At 40.1% G+C, this 17,043-nt stretch overlaps 1 protein-coding gene across 1 annotated transcript in view; it reads left to right on the top strand.

The window, feature by feature from the left end:
- RAVER2 (ribonucleoprotein, PTB binding 2) overlaps positions 1 to 17,043 on the top strand; it is a gene marked incomplete at its 5' end in the record, with an annotated part of 36,830 nt that overhangs the window by 17,703 nt on the left and 2,084 nt on the right. The window contains 9 exon segments of the mRNA XM_062581559.1: positions 1,123 to 1,314; positions 2,763 to 2,889; positions 4,209 to 4,291; positions 6,401 to 6,505; positions 6,703 to 6,814; positions 8,791 to 9,023; positions 11,109 to 11,220; positions 11,615 to 11,760; positions 13,561 to 13,650. Coding sequence (XP_062437543.1) covers positions 1,123 to 1,314; positions 2,763 to 2,889; positions 4,209 to 4,291; positions 6,401 to 6,505; positions 6,703 to 6,814; positions 8,791 to 9,023; positions 11,109 to 11,220; positions 11,615 to 11,760; positions 13,561 to 13,650 — 1,200 coding nt within the window.

Here is a 17,043-nt window from a genome sequence, read left to right as displayed (position 1 = left end):
ATGTGGCCAAATATTCAGTGCCACTGTTAAGACTGACCTCTGGAGAAGAGCTGTGGAGAACACACATTTATTACACACACACACGTGTGTGTGTATGCATATGTGTACATATATATACACATATATGTACATATATATACACACATATGTACATATATATACACACATACATATATGTACACATACGCACACACACACACGTGTGTGTGTATATGCAAATGTGTGTTCTCCACAGCTCTTCTGTGGCATTGAATATTTTACTACCTTCAGTTTGTTCAGAATCATTGAGATTTATATGTCAATTTTTACTGTATTTTAAGTCTTACCATTTGTGGGGCCAGATATTTGGGAGTAGGTTGTTTTTTCAGTGAAATCTGGAGGAGGCTTTAAACTGTTCCTGTTCATCAGAACAAGTAGCAGCATATCATTTCTGCACATTCTGGCCTAAGCTTTACTCCCTCCCTCTTCACCCCTTTTTTTGTTTGGTTTAAATCTGCTCATTCTGCTTTAAAACTCTTCAAACAAAGGACAGAGCATGACAAGAAGGCCTGTTTTCAGTGTAATTGATTGATCAGTCTGGCATCTTCTGTTGGCATTAAATACAACCACAGACTTCACATCCTCCCAGAAGGCAGTATATGTCACTGGACTTTATATTGCTACATGTTTCAACAACTATCGTATAGTCTTCTGAATGATGTTTTTGTTAGTGCGGGCTTAAAAAAGCTGAACAGTAAAGAGTTTGTAATTCTTATCATGCAAAATAAAAATTGTTGTAGTACGTGGATGTATTTAAAAATTCCTTCTCATCCTTTTTATGCTTTAAAATAAGCTGTTCAATACGTTTCATAGCTCAGGTTCTCCATGAGATTAGATGGAAGTGGCAATAGTAATTGAAGTAGATGCAGGATGCCTGCCAAATATAATATGAAGCAATGATACTCAGGTTATATTTACCACATTTGAAAAAGAAACATATTCATTTAGGTAGGTATTAACATGGATATCAACAGTTTGCAAAGTATTTTGCAGGAGTAGGTAAAAATACTGTAAGACAAATCCCTGAAATTCTGTATTTTTGTTCAATTTTATGACATGTTGTATTATGACATGTTGTTTCAGTTTGCTCAGGATGAAGATAGTTATATTGGTGACTTTGCAGTGGTGGAGTACGAAACTGCAGAGCAGGCTGAGAAGGTGCAAGAAGTCACCGATGGCATGATCGTCAGAGGGAAGAGAATCCAGGTGTCGTACTGTGCCCCGGGAGCACCGGGCAGAAGCACGCTAGCAGCACTCATAGCAGCACAGAGGATGGTAAGGGGGCCCTTCGCTTGCAAAGTGAGGTGTGCTATGCGTTCACGTGTACAGCAAAATCCATGTGAAGCTTGTGTTTTGACTGATGGTAGCCTTTAAGCAGGAGAAAACCTGATGAAACATGAATACTTCAAGTGTGATGCTACACGGAAAAGCAACTCCATGAAATAATACTATAAAGAAGTCTTACGTTTGTATTCATATAAAGACTGTGAGTGAAAACTGTTAATGTGATAAAATCAATTTCTTGAATCTGTTCTCAGAATGAGTTTGTTGAGCCTTGAGCAACCTGAGTTGAGTCAAAAAGCTTGAGCTGCATTTGCATTAGGAAAATTACTGAGTTTCTGGAAGCATCAGCCAGTTTGTGTATTTAGCTAGCCTATTTCAGTCTCTTCCTTAGGCAAAACAAAGCCATATACTGCAGGGAGGGAGGGTAGAATAAAGCCTTAAGATACCACAAAGTTACACTTATGTAGCTGTGTGATTTTAATAAATATAATTTTCTGTGAGAGGACTTGTTTTAATTCTAAACAAAAGTAAATAGAAGTGGATTCATTTGAAGAGTTATAACTTGATTTAAAACAAAGAGACAAATTGTCAATTTTAAAATAAATTTTAAGGTAGTAAAAATGGTTTAATTTCATGGTCAATATAGAAGAAAGCTTTCTACACCCACATGTCATATCAAATTATTTCCTAGAAAATTGAATGTGATAAGTGTTACATGAAGCTGCCTTGAAAGTAAAGCAGAACAATCTTGTTATGTATCTTTATAAAAGAGGAGATGAGTGGAACTGTTGTAAGATAGCGTGTGTTGTTCATGTTAACAGTGCCTTTCGTATCCTCCTTTAGTGATAACACTTGTTTAAGGGGAAAAAAATGGGCCCTAGGGAAAAATAATAGCTATGAAGCTTTTGGGGAGTAGTTAGGAGTTTTGTTTGGAGAGAAGGAGCATAGAAAGGAGCAGGAAACAGAGAAGGAGATGCTGGGATTATTTTTGTGTGTAAAATGAAATATGTACATTAAAGTCACAAGTTTGAGGTCTTTGCGTTCTGAGAAATAATAATTCATAATGTGTAAACTGCAGTGTTGACCTGTGATTAGATCTTTAACTACTGCAAAATCTGGGAGACAGAGTAGGAACGTTCAGGTGCTTCTAAGTCTATTAGGAAGCAACAGAGAAAGCATGAAAACAGAAGCTTAGACACTTCGCTAGAAAGGTGAGAAAGGCAACACTGATATTACCTGAGTAAAAGTAGTGCTGGGATGTATTGTCAGTTAACTGTACAGAATTGAAGTGAAATGGGTTGATTATTTAGATTTGGGATGTGGATGTTTTAGCTCGGGTTCTGTATATCTTATTCAAGAAAATACTGTTTATGTAAGGATTTAAATGTATGCTTTGTTTTCTCCTGATTCTAACATTTTGGTATCTCTCTTCATTTGAGATGAGGAATAATAGGAAAGGATTGCTCCCTGAACCAAATCCAGTGCAGATTATGAAAAGCTTTAGTAACCCAGCTATGCTGCAAATGTTAATGCAACCCCAGCTGCGTGGACATACTGTTAAACCTGGTAAGTTGTTTAAAGCTGAGTTAAAAAAGAAACCCTGTGCTTAGTGATACAATGTTTTCAACAAAGGACAGAAGCAGGAATAGCCTTTTAAAATCTGTGTAGATAGTTTTTGAGTTTGTCTGTACAGACACTTTTTCATTCTTTGTGGAAGCAACAGCAAAGAGGATAGATAGGCTACTGCAAGAGGGTAAAATTTAGTGTTAGCTAAAAACACCCTTGTGTTAACTGTGGGGTCTCTGAGTGTTTATATTAGAAGTAGATCTAAAATGTAATCTCTTTTCCAGACATCTTTAAAATTGCATGTTTAAATCTGATTCCAGATCTGAACTTTGCAGCCTGAAGTCTTCCATCTTAAGTTCATACTATTTTAAAATGATTATTCACACTTGCATGAAATGCTATGTACAACCATGGTAGCATAAGAAAAGAATTAGACTGGAACGTTTCTCTGAAGGAACTTACCTTCTCAATACGATGATTGTGAAAAAAAGTTATATTAAAAGCAATCTTACTACATTTCAAATAGTGAAAGGATTGGGAACAAGAATAGGAACAGATAATTTGGAGAGTCAAGTAGGAGCAGCTAAGCGTGTATGACATATGTATTGTATTATTTCTCACTTTTTAATTTTAACAAGAGGCTCAGAAGTACGATTTTCACAGATGTTTATCATTGGCTCCTGGCTTTTTTTGAAAGTTTGTCATTTTGTTGGTATCTTTGAATATTCAATCTCTTAATTTCCCAACAATTCTCTCTATAATCTTTTCTTTCTCTGTACTGTGGAGCTTCCCCTTTACTGTCATCATTCTTTTGGTGCTGTAAAACAAGTAATTGTACTGCTGGGAAGTCTTCACTTTGTCTTAGCATTTTAATCTATTAACATTTTTTCCAACTTCACTGTTTTGTAAGCTGGTTACTTATTTACAGTTTGAACATACTTCAGCTTTCATTGATGAAATCTGCTAATTTACTGCCCTTGTATAGTTGGTTAAAGAGAAATCTTTTGTGAAATGACTGTATCTTTCAAAGCACTTTAGCTAATGCTCTAGTCTTGCAGTTAGCTGCAGACATTTCTGCATCTTTGAGTAAAACTGTCGACTTCAAAGGAGCTCCGTAAATACACATCTCACATCTGATCTCTAATATACTGTTAACTACAGATCAAAGCTGGGTACATTGGAAGTTTCATTGTAGTGACTATTAGTATATGGAGATTTTTGTGGAAATCAATCTGAAATATATAGAATAATTCTGTAAAGACCATTTTATCCTCTATCTTATAAAAATCCTGTAACTTTTTCTTGTGTTTCTAAAACAGTTCTTGGAGCATCTGCAGGTTTACCTCACCTTATAAACACAGCAGTTGGCCCAGCTTTTTTGCAGTTAAACAAAGTTCATCAGGTATGTGTCTCAACACAAAATAACTTTTGCAAAAACAGATATTCGTGGAGAACATGAAATTACAGCTAAAACTAGGTATTCTTGTTAAGGCTATCTTTTAAAAAAAAAAAAAAAAAAAACAAAAGACCACTCTATTATTGTATGCCTGAGGGCATATAAGATTCCGCTGTCCTTACCCTCCACAAGTGACTTACTTTATCTTACTGAGTTTTTGATTTTCTAACATTTGCTTATGAAGCAACAGCTTGCCATTTCTGGCAAGAAAATTACCTCTTCTAGAGGTAGGAGCGCATGGGGTGTCTGTCTCTCTTGGAGCTGCTCATGCTTGCTGCCTGTAGAGATGTTATTGTTTTATCTTATTCAAGCCAAGAAGCTTATCATCATCTTCATTTTAAAGCCTACAGGAGTCAAAATATGCTGTATTTTCCATAAAAATTGTAATGTGCAGATGTTACTTGTTAGTCAAAAATAAACCAAGGCAATAAGCTGTTTAAAGTGTTCTCAGAGTACTTGTAATTCATTGTAAAGTTGCTATGACTTCTATATGACTCCAGAATTTCTGAAAGTTCCTGTAAAGGCTATTTAGGGTGAATTTACTGTGGACATCAGTGATGAGAACAAAGGCTCGAATAATACCCTCAGCCAGAACTCCTCCCTGCAGCAGTCTATTTGGCCAGCGGCCTGCCTAGCTTCCTCCTTGTCCTGGGGTTCGCTCGGGGCTTCTCCAGTGTTACAGCTCTGCTAGGAGCCATCATTTGCCTTTAGTATTTGTGCGGGCGGATTTTCATAAGTCACTATGAGGAACTGGAGTCAATTCCAGTGACTTACTCTTTCTGATGTTTCAGATACTCCATACAGCAAATAAAATCCTCTTAAGTATTAGTTATTATTTTTGTTATTCTTTTGACAGATGTAGACTTACAGATCATCAAAGAAACTAACCTAAAATGCAGATATACTGTTTACAATAAATATATTTAACTTTTCTGTTTTTCTCCTAAAAAGTGCCTGAGGAAAATATTCATTTCAAATGTTAAATTGCACATTAGATACCACAGTTGGTATCTTTAGTTACCGCTACTTTTTCTTGGAGAATCTATGCTTCCTTGGAAGGCAATATGAATGCTTTCTAATCCCAGCTGGAGAAAGGCATGTTTTACACAGTTAAGAGTCTGACTGATATGATCCAGTGTTTTTGGCTAACAATGCTGCAGCCAAACAAGTTAGTGCTTTCTTTTTGGAGAGACTCATGTATCTAATACTCTTCCATGGAGCCTGCCATCATTTAATTAGCTCCAAACCTGATCTAATAGCCTGAATTTTGTTGGCAGTGATTTGATTATCTCAGTTCCTCCTATTAGGCTCATTTTGCTGTTATTCAATTACTTACTCCGGACTGTTCCCTAAAGCTGGAGAAGCAGGTCACTCTTACTATTCTGGAATTCAGTATGGTCAAGTGCAGGGGAAGAAAGAACATCTTGCAGGCTTGACTCCTTCCCGCCTCCTCAGCCACACACTCGTTCAGCTTTCTGTGTAGGTTGCTTTTGCTATTTTATATTCAAAGTTTCCTGAAGTTTTATGGTGATCTTTACTATGTAGGAAATTTCAAAAAATGAGCAAGCCAGTACTCACTGTGATTTCACACATCAGTGTCCCATTTATCTTGTCGTTACACTGCTGTACAAAAAGATTTGTAAAGCAACTTATGTTTTGCCTGGCAGATCACGCCCAGGAACTGCTGCCAGAAAGATGGTTAAAAACATTTCCAAGCATGTGTTCAGCTAGTATGAATCATCATGCGGTTTTGTGATCTGACATGGACAGAAGTTTTCTTTCAAACCACCATGCTGACCTGAGCAAAAAGCTGAATATACCTGCAGCAAAGTCTGAACGTGGTATCCCAAGGTTGTTGATTAAGTGCCTTGATGGTGGTGGTGAACAATGATACAGAAATTTTGGATGAAAAATATTTTGTAGAAAGCACAAATCACAGTGAGAATGAATTGTCAGCTTTAAATTTCTGTAAACAGTATTATTCTGAAAATGTTTCTAGAAGATACTGTTTTCCGTGTTTCTCAGCTAATAACATTTCTTTGATTAATTTCACAGAATTCAGTTCTGGGGAGTACATCTAATTTACTGCTGCAGAGCCCTCCTCACCTGCCATTGCCGCAGCAGCAGCTCGTGAAGATTGAGAATATTCAGGCTAATAGTGTAAGGTCATCACTAACTCTGGCTATGTTTGGATACTCTTATAACTGAGAGAAGAAATATATTTTTTTAATCTATTATAATTTAACAATTTGCTGTATCCAGAAAGATTAGCTGAAATCTGTTAATCTGAAAATTACAAGAAATAGCTACAGACAGATTGTTTTAATCGTTTGAGCATTTTCTGTTCTTCCTTACAGAAACCAGGTTTGCTGGGGGAACCTCCAACAATGCTGCTTCAGACAGTGCTGGGAATAGGGGTAATGCCATCTGTGAGTTCGGGCATGGGAACCCGTGGAGACGCTCATAAGTGTAAATGACATTTTATTTCCTACCAAATCAGCTTGACTTTTGTGCTTGAAGTGCTTGTGGTTGAAGAATCAACTTGAAGTTAAGTGTTTTACTTTCTCCCACTTTAGCAAACGCAGTAATGTCTTTGAACCTCAGCACTGCACAGTAAGGTAGGGACAGAGCTGGACAGTAATACGAGTCATATAGCTATTCCCTGTGAAATGCCTATGGATATTGCTTCACTGATAAGTTTTTTCATCAAACAGCACAATACTGGAGGCTGCTCAGTTCAATAAACTGAAATATTTTAGGAGTAAAAAAAATCAGAAGTGCAAACAGTGTACATACATCCATTTAACTGTTATAATTCTGTGACAGATGTATGACTCCCTCCTTCTCCTCAAGAAGTTCAGTGTTTTTTAGCTCTCAGTGTATTATTTTTACTCTGTATGTTTTTAATTGCGTTATAATAATAACTCTACAGCAATATTTTATATTGTTTATCCCATCCAAAATAAAAATACTTGGAATGAGACCATATGTCCCAGCCACACTTGTCATTTCTTGTGGCAAACTAAACCTGACTGAATTTTATTGCCAAGTCAAGCAGGTATATGACTGTAAGCATCTAGGAGTAAGCAGAATAGTTAAATGTGTGTGGGAATGTTTTGTGTATCCCGTATCTAAGGTTGTACCGTCTGGCATTATTGCAGTGCAGCGTTAAGGTACCTAAGGTCTATAGCATTTTGGGTGGAAACCACCACCTTTGTTGGAATGTGACTGGGGAATGTTTCCCTGTGCCTTGGGGATGCAGATGGGGCAGCTTAGACATCTGAGGCTTTAAAGGAGCGTTTGGTGACGTCTCTTTCATCAATTCATGTCAAGTGAAATCAGCTGTGATCTTAACTTAGTGCACTCAGAAGTCTTACTTTGAACTACTTCTGTTCCATTTTCTGTCAAATTTTGGCATAAAAGGGTTTCCTGTTTGATGCATTTGTCTTCCAGACAAATTGGAGATCAGTCGTTGTATCTGGCAGCTCTTACGGATATGTCATTAAATTGATGATAATCGGTGCATGCTTTAGGCGGAAACAAACTGGAAGTGTGTCATCTTGTTGCCTGACTTCTCTCATCTGTTCACTCATGGGAGAGTACCCTGTGGCATTTGCTGAGTATTTGAGGATTTTTAAAAATTCCATTTGCTCAATTACTAGCATTTTGAGTACATTTTAATGTCTAGTCATTGGCTGATACTGTTTTGAATGCAAATTCCTAGGCACGGTGATGCCTCTAATTTTTATGAGGAAAGATCTGTTGTGACACTGCAGAGTGTATCTTCTTATGTTACCTCCATTGAGAGCCATATATTCTGCAGTGCAAGCTGGACCCAGTGCTTTTTAAATAATTTCTTAGTTGTTGCATTTTTGCTGGGTGACTTAGTTACATTGTTAAAGGAACTCCCATCTGTTTATAGTTCTAGACATGATTTGATTTAGTATACTAACCAGTAGCAAATAAAAGCTTTCTGAAGGCTTTCCTTCAGAAACCTACTCTGGATTTTTAGATTTTGGTTTTGCAGAATGCTTTCAGGCTTTTTGTTTTGTAAAAAGAATTTTACTGATGCCAACTGGTGTGGGGTTGTTTTCCCTGTATCCGCATACAAGACCTCTAGGATGTTGTTCGAAGGCTTTTTGAAAGCAGCAGGAAATGCTCGGTAACCTGCTATGAAAGGGGATGTTTAGAATGAGAATACTATCAAAAACACTCAAATTTTCTTTTATAGAACTAGTTTTAAAGTTGTTTGTTCCTGGGTGGCTAAAAGAATAAAAATTATCAGAGTCCAGTATTCTGTAACAGCTGTGAATTAGATCTGTAAATGTTTTTCTCATCAGTTAATAAAAAATCACAGGCAAAACGTACAGATAAATCTTGTCTAACAGAAAAGTTTCTCCATTTATGGTTGACTGCAGCATCTAATCTGCCTCCAATTCAAACAGCAGCCACGGCAGCAGCGGGGATGGGCATGTTGCCATTCTTTGCAAACCAGCACATTGTTGGGCAAGCTCTGCCAGGGCAAAACAACACTCCGGATAAACAATCCACTACTGAAGCGGTTGTCTCGGCGGCACAGCCCTACCATCAGACCTTCACAAATCTTTCTGCGGGAGTCCTGCGGGCTGGACATGCCAAACAACAAAACCAGCTAAAAAGTCCTGATGCAAGTCTGGGGGTAAGGTACACTGAATGCCAATGTTGCCTCTTCTTCTGGTATTTTTTTTTTCCTTGTGTGTGGATTCAGTGTCTTTTTATTTTAACATGCTTAAGAGTTAACTGCACCTGCTTACTATAGTTCTTCACTAAGGAAATTTGCTAGATCACAGGATCATTCATGAGATACTTTAAGGTCATTTCAGTTATGAATTATAGGGAGAGAACAGCAATGCACATTGGTGGTCCAAATGATTTAACAAAGGAATCTTTTTTTTTTCAATGCTGTTTGTTTTTCCGTGTGTATGCCAATATTTGATGATGAAATTATCTCAAGGGAAATGTCCTTTTTAAAGACTGAAAATTGAACTTGTGGTGGAACATAAGGCCTTCAGGCTTCCAGATTGCTTTTAAGAATGTATGTGTAGGTAGTTTTTCCCCTTTTAGTCTATGTCATCTTAGCTACAACTGACATCTTCACAATCAGAAATTAGTTTTATTATTTATTTCCCAAAGTCTGAGGGGGAGAGGTTGAACCAAAATTGTCTATTTTTTTTTCTGTATTGCCTGTGATTAATAGAATATGGTCTTTACATTTACATTTTTATAATGTACTTTGGCATATAGGTAGAAAAAAGAAGGTTGTACTTAATTCAGATCAGATCTCTATTTTCCTGATATAGCTGAAGTGACTAGATTCTGAAGGGCGTTGGTGGCTGTATTCTTTACACAGCTTTGACAGATTTCGTCCTGTTTCAGAAAGTAGACTTTTTTAATTTTTAAATCACTTTTTACTGTAATTAAGTGGGATTTTACATATATATGCCTGTTTTCCTATGAATGTTTACACATGGATAAAATATATAAGGTACCTGTGTATGCCCATGTAGCATCAGCATTTTAGTTCAGTGTTTCATTTAGTTAAAAATGAATGTATTGTTTGTGATGAGAAGTTCCTTTTTGGTAGATATTCCAATTGTTTCCTATTCCACATCAGCAGACAGATGGCCTCTTTTGCAGAAATCAGTTCCTTAATAAGACATTCACAGTTTGTACGCTGATACTGAACAGTCTTCATAAGTGCCGGCTTTTGTATCCAAATTAAGAATTTCAGCTCTGTTAAAGTTCTGTGTGTTTGAAAACTGGGCTCACAGTTTGTGAAAAGTTGATGATTAATACTATTTTTAGTATTCTTAAATAATGGGACCTTTGAAAAAATCACTGGAATATATTTAGAGTAGGGTGCTATATAAACATCTTTGAATTATGTATTTCTGTCTACAGGTTATCTAACTTACCGTAGCTGCTTCTTTCAAGCCTATTTTTGGTGGCTTTTTCTAATACTGTAAATAAACCTCCTGCTCATACATTAAACACAATATTTTGTCTTACTGAGCCACTCAGTTATTGAAACTAGCAGCTGTTGGCAACAGTTTTCCCCTCAGAATAACTCTACTTTTCCTTCCCAGTGAACTATTTATCTATACCTACAAATTTTCTTCTTTTCCACAGAGAGCCCTTCCCTGTCAAGGGGCCATAAACTGATAGCGTACACTTCCTAGGCCCTCGTAGGAAAACACTTCGGGTGGTTTGGAGAAGTGAGTCCGTCCTGATACTTCATTTCCACTCTAATGTTTTCCCCTTTAGAATAAATGCTGGCGGACAGAGCAGTCAGTAAGGTGGTGTAACGTCATGTCACAGACATTCCCATCTGAACATAGGGTTCATTTGCCCTCCATTTGCTTGGGACTCTGGGTGACTGGAGTTGATTTTTGTTTTGGCTGTATACATGATGCTAATTCCCTTCATCTGTGGTTGCTATGGTGGTTATTATGCATTTGCTTGAATTTATAAGCTTTGGGTTGGTTGTTGTTTTCATATTCCTCAGTAACTCACAGTTTAAAGAGACACCTTCTAAAAAAATTATTTGGCAAGAAGAAAATCTAGGCAGTGTCCAGACAATCTGTCCCCAAAATATATGCAGAAAGATTTCCTGTTGCTTTTCATTTTTTTTTCAAAATCATGCTGAGACACATATCTTATTTCTGACAATGTAGTATGAATGTAATACGTACTGACACATGATACCTCTCCAATTATTTTACAGACTCCCTTGAAAAAACAGACCTCGCTGCTGGGAGAACCACCAAAAGAAATACGTCTTAGTACCAACCCCTACTTGAATTTGGCAAGTGTGTTGCCTGGTATATGTCTTCCAGGTAAGCCACCATTCAGCAGTTTTCATTGAAAGTTTTCTTGACTAGAATGTGGCAAATTTTTCCTCTGCTTGACAGATAATTTGAGTGACATTTATCTTTAATGAAATCCTGTATTCTGTCTTAACATTGCTGTTTCATTTGTTCTCTCAGTTAATATTTTATTTGCAAAAGGGGCAGATTTTCAGAGTTGATGGGCTTACTGATGTAGATAAACCTTCTAGAAATCTTTTCAATTATTTGTAACACTGTTTAGTTTTGAGCTCAGCACAATCTGAACTAGCGAATTTCTGTTACAATCCCAGAGTATTGCTATACTGGAGTGCAACCAGAACTGAACTGTTTGAATTAACTTGCGCTGTTTATGTGAACTGTGTATTATTTGTGTTATGGACAGCAATTGCCAGCAAAGCCTCTAGCCCACCGCAGCAGATTGGACTTTCGAACAACATTTTGGATGCTGCTGTGTCTCAGGGAGCTACATCACAACACGGAGTGGAAAATTATTTTGGTTACTCTCAACAGCACGGGGAGTACACACAGGTATGTTGTTTTGCAGCACTTTCTTTTAAAGCCTGGTTCATCACTCAGAGCTCTGGTAGCAGAATTTTTGACAGGTTGCTCATACATCACTTGTCTTCAGACCAGAGGTTGGCTGTCGTTTTTCTCTATGGACTCTCCAATGCACTTCTTGATACACATGTGACCTGTTACCCCAGCATGGAGTTGAATAGTTTTGCCCAACATCACCAACCACTCTTCAGGAGATCCTAGGCTTTCCTACAACCTAGAGCCTTGTAAGTCCTCTTCACTGATAGTTTATCTCTGTGAGTGGCGCAGAAGAGATTTAGCACAAAGTACACTTAATCCCAGTCAGAAAAACCTCAGTCTGTTCACTGCTGCAGGCCATAACTGTTGGAAGATTGCTTCTCCAGAACCTTTTCTGAATTTAGTACAGTCAGCCAAAGAATTATTCTCATATAACTTCTGGCTTGGCTTTTGTTTCTCTTCAAAACCATGAAGTCTTTTCTCTTTGCCTTCCTGAAACCGTTTTCCCAAGTTTTGGCTAGATCCCAGAGATAGTATGTTCTTTATACCAGAAGTTCTTGTACAGCTTTGGGAATTTTTCCACTTCCCGCCAGTTGATTTCACTGCATAGGATTTCTTTACCATATGTAGCATTTGGTGATCAAAGTTTGGCCATTAATGTGGAGGGCTGCCCCTGATCAGAGTGGTGACAGCAAGGACTGAATTTCACAAACACTGGAACTGCCTGTGAAATAACATTCCTGTATTTTCATTAGCCATTACTAGTCTGTATAGAAGTGTAACAGTACAGATGATTCTAGCTATGTGCAAAGCACATATGGAAACTGGATAGTAGTGCTATTGGATTTTCCTATATAAAAATCTTGGATCTACTTGGAGAAGGTCTTCGTAGCTGTCTCCTCCTGCCCCCATCCTTATCATCTCCTTCTCCCCTGAGTTAAAGCCGTTTTGCGTGATCTCATCCCACAGTGGAGACGCAGAAATGAACTGCACTGCTGTCTTTTCCTCTCCTAGGCTGGTAACAAGGAAATCTGAATTGCTCCTGGCATGGAGCAGGGCTGCTGCAAGAGCAGCTCAGTCCGGGGGATTGGGAATGGGTGTGTGGCTGGCCCTGAGGCTGGCTTGTGCTCACAGGGCTCGGCCAGGTGGGCCAGGAGGGGCAGAGGGGACAGGATACCTGGAGAGTGTTTGCTGTGGCAGGGAACTTTGCCAGGGTCATTGCTCTGAGCTGGAGCAGATCCGGTGGAAATCTGGGTGAGAGGAGCAGGAGAGAGTGGCAGTGGATGCTGTGTAACATGTCCCATGCAACCACCTGACAGTCTGGAGTGTCTTGCCTGAATCTGATTATTGGCTTCAAGTTTATTTTGATGCCTCCTGGAGGTATTTCCCATCCCCAAGGCCCTGCAATCCTGCTTAAAAAAAAAAAAAAAAAAAGTACTATTGCAATATTTAGTGTTATTTTTAATATCAGTAGCCTGAAGGACTCAGATGGCGTCACTGACGTACAGAGGTGCTGCACATTGTTCAGCCCCATCTGCACTTCCCTGTAACAGAAACGACACTGTACTTCTGTATATACTGCCACGGCAGCAGTGCTTGTGTATCTTTTAAGCACTTAGCATTGCTTTAAATATTTGGTTTGAGCTCTATCGCTGCTGTTAAATGTGTTTTGATGCTTCTTGGAGAGCTTTGCCTTTAATTCATTCTCATGTCCTGCGAGGTGGTAAGAATTGTTCTCATTTAAAGTGATCTTAGTAGACAGCTAATGGGAAGAGATTTTTTCCTCCTTTATAGGAGGCTGTTCAGCAGTGGTATCAGCATTATGCTCAGGCATATAACACTACCCAGGCCAGAGTCGATGAGTTTGAAACTGAAGCCTCTGAGGTGAGAAATAATTTTACTTTCCTACTGTCTCCACTGGCTGTTTCTCCCATCAGCTGTGAGGATGCTTTAGGCTGCTGGGCAACTGCTTTGTTTGTGATACTGGCTGCTGCAGTACGGTAGAAATAAAGGACGGGGCTGTGTGGGAAGGGTGGCACTGCCTGGAGTTTGGATCCCTGCACGTTCACTCTTCAGGATTCAGACTCATGCTTTCGACTGTGTCTTCTATAACTGTTCCTCCTGCTAAGCTCCCACAGTATGAAGTTACCTAAGAAGTTCAGAAGTGTATTAAAACACATCTACCAGGAAACAACACTCCATAAAGTTATTTCCCAATGAGTCTGTTTAAGGACTGTTTTTTCTCCCAGGCCATTGTATAGCCCCTGTGCTACCAGCACTTTTTGTTTTTTTAAGGAATTATGTAAAGTAAAAAAAAAAAAAAACAAAAAAACAAAACAAGACTCTACATGGTACTACAAAAATTGCTGCATGCCTGAGCTACTCTGAATTGCACACTCTTCCTTTCAGCAAGAGTGCAACTGAGATGTTTTCGTATCCACTGACTGCTCCTATCAACTAAAATGAAATATTAAACATACTTTCTTTCAGCTGGTTTATCATGGATCCCATTCTGCGTTTAGGAATCTCCTAACGGATCTTACCCAGACTACAGGACCTGCTTGCAGGTGTGCCTGCATTTTACGCAGCAGCCCAGGGTTCACGCTAGTCAGGCGGCTGGCAGCTTCCTCCAAAAAAACCCATAAATAAGGGAGAGGAGAGCCAAAGCAGAGGGGCTGCAATGCAGCCCAAGCCTGCTGCTAGTGGAGGTGCTTCTTGTCTGTCTTATGCTGCCACCGAGTGGCCAAACGGAAAACGAGGTGTTTTCAGAGGCCCAAGTGTGCCAAAGGTTGCTTTCCTTCCCCAGCCTCGACAGGAAAAACAAAACAACCCTCTTCAGAGACTTTTGACCCAGAACAAACCAAGGTGGAACTTTCCCATTGCATCGTAGCCGTGCTAGTCAGAGTCCTGTGGTGTTCAGGATCACATGGGGTTCCTGGTGAATGTGATAAGTGAGAGCAGCAGTTTGGTACAACACTGAACTTGCTCCAAGCCCCCCAGGGTCCTGGAGATCGCTGCTCGATTACTACCGCCAAACCCCTCAGGTGAAGAAAGGTTGGAAGTTTGTGAGTGAAGTTGTTGGAAAGATGGTGTCTGCGAGGATAAATGTGCAAAAATGCTTTTAAGTAGGTAAGTAAAGAAAATGGAAAATAAATGAAGGAGGAGGAGGAGGTAGTTCAGAGTGTTTTTTCAGACTTTGGCCTGACTTGAAGACAAGGTCTGTGTTTGGCAGTGAGTGCTTTTGGGATAAAACCTCTGAAGTGAAGGTGGCAAGTCGTGGCAGCATACTTGCTACCTTCAACAGCCATTTTTTACAACTGTTAACTGGGCCTTGAGAGAAAAAATATTTTTAAATGGCTTTCATTTGAAGTATATACCAGAAGTCAGATGCAACCTACTTCAGTCAGACTCACCAAACAAAGCTTTCTCTGTCTGTTGGATGCAGTGGACCTTTGGTTTTTGTCAGTAAAACATGCCAGAGGGATGGGGAGATGATGTGAAAGTAGTGAGAAACAGTTTAAAGGAGGCCGTAGAGTCTAGGCTGAAAGATGAGTTTAATGCAGACCAAGATGATGCTAATAGAAGCTTTCTTTGGTCTAAGTGCAAGCCCTCCCATTTTCTTGGAAGTCTTGGGAATACAGACTGTCATGCCCTAGGATGGGCAAGACCTTAAACACCAGATCGTCATGTGTTTTGGAGTGGCTGCAGGGCAGCGTGCTGATGAGCATCATGAGCTTTACTCCTTGTGAGTCCAGTCCCAGCCGTGCAGTCATGAGAGCGATGATGGTCTCCGAGAGCCTCTGGAGGCGAGCAGGGCCGGCTCGCCGGCACGGCCGCTGCCTCCGGGGGAGCTCGGCAGCCCGGCCTTGTGCGCAGGTCTCGCGTGTCACCGTGTGAAACCCCGCTGTGACACAGAGACTGGTGGCAGGGTTCAGCCCACAATGTTCTGGCATTTGAGAACGCATATCTGAGACGTGGCGTGAAATGCCCGGTTTTTGGAGGAGATTTAAAAGGAGCATGCAGCTGTAGTAGGTCATGACTTGTGGACAGCAGACAAAGCCTGGCTAGAACCGACTTCGATGCACTTGGAATAAAGGTGGCCAAGGCCTGAACACGTCACGTACTGTGAAACCTATCAATCACTGTGCAGCAAAAATTGCACTTTCCGATTCCGAATAGCTATGACGTGACTGGAACCGAGGGAAGTTGTACCAGCACTGAAAGACAAGCGAGAATCTGGCGTTTGTGGTAACTGCAACTTTTCAGTTTATTTCCAGGCTAGCGAGGAAAGCTTGCATGTGAAGATGATGTTGAACAGCTTGCTGCAAAGTCTGTCTTAGTGCCAGATTCCATAAAAGGTAGAAAGAGAGCAATCCCTTGGCACAGACCAGGCAGATGCATAACTTGCCTTGACAACGAGGTACTTTTCTCATTCCCAGAATTAAATGATAACTCTCGGAGAAGAGGGTTCACAAAGCTGATCCCCAGAGAGGCTCCGTGTTGTTCAAGACTGAGGGTGTGTCAGTGTGAGCTCGCGTTAGCCCTGCCGTCCGCTGTTCTGCTTCCGTTGCTGCGCTTGCGAGAGTCGGAAGGAGCCTGGTCGGAGGCTGGTGTGAAGCCAGCAGAAGTGACGGTGTAGGCTGAGCAGAGGACTGGTGTACCCCATGGGACAGGCTCTCACAGCTCTTCAAACTGCAGGAGAGGAGACAGGAAAGAAGAACAAAAAGTTCTTTCCTCAAGCAAATTCCTGCTTAGGGTAAAGGCTGTTGCACTCACTCTAAAATGAAATACGAGGCTAGCAAAGGGCAGCGTGAGTCGTGAGTGTCACCGAGCAAGCGGTACTTCAGAGAGCTGGCCAGAGAGGAGACACGAGGCTCAGGGGTGTCTGGGCAGCGTAGCTATTCTTGTGGTTGAATTAAGGGATGAGCGTTTCCCTGTTTGGGAAAAATGTGTCACAGCTGCTAAAATACTAAAACTCCAACTTGAAGCAAAATGCCCACCTTCCTGATGGAGGAGCCAGGCCTACACCAGCGTACGCGATGTGGCTGAGCAGGAGGAGGAGAGACCCGGGCTGAGGTGGTTAACACGGAGCAGGTACCTCGCCAAGCCGGTGTGAGGCATTTTAGTTCAAGTGAAGTTTTTTTTTTTTTTTTTTTTTTAAAAAAAAAAAAAAAAAAAAGGTTACCACACTCCTCTTCATTGCTCCATCACACAGGAGTTTGTGGCTGCAAGTGGTCAGAGCTACCTGGTGGCTGACACCTCAAACTCGTCTTGGCA

The sequence above is a fragment of the Rhea pennata genome, chromosome 8, assembly GCF_028389875.1.
Source record: "Rhea pennata isolate bPtePen1 chromosome 8, bPtePen1.pri, whole genome shotgun sequence".
NCBI classification, from domain to species: Eukaryota; Metazoa; Chordata; class Aves; order Rheiformes; family Rheidae; genus Rhea; species Rhea pennata.
This window is presented reverse-complemented; position numbering and strand designations above follow the sequence as displayed.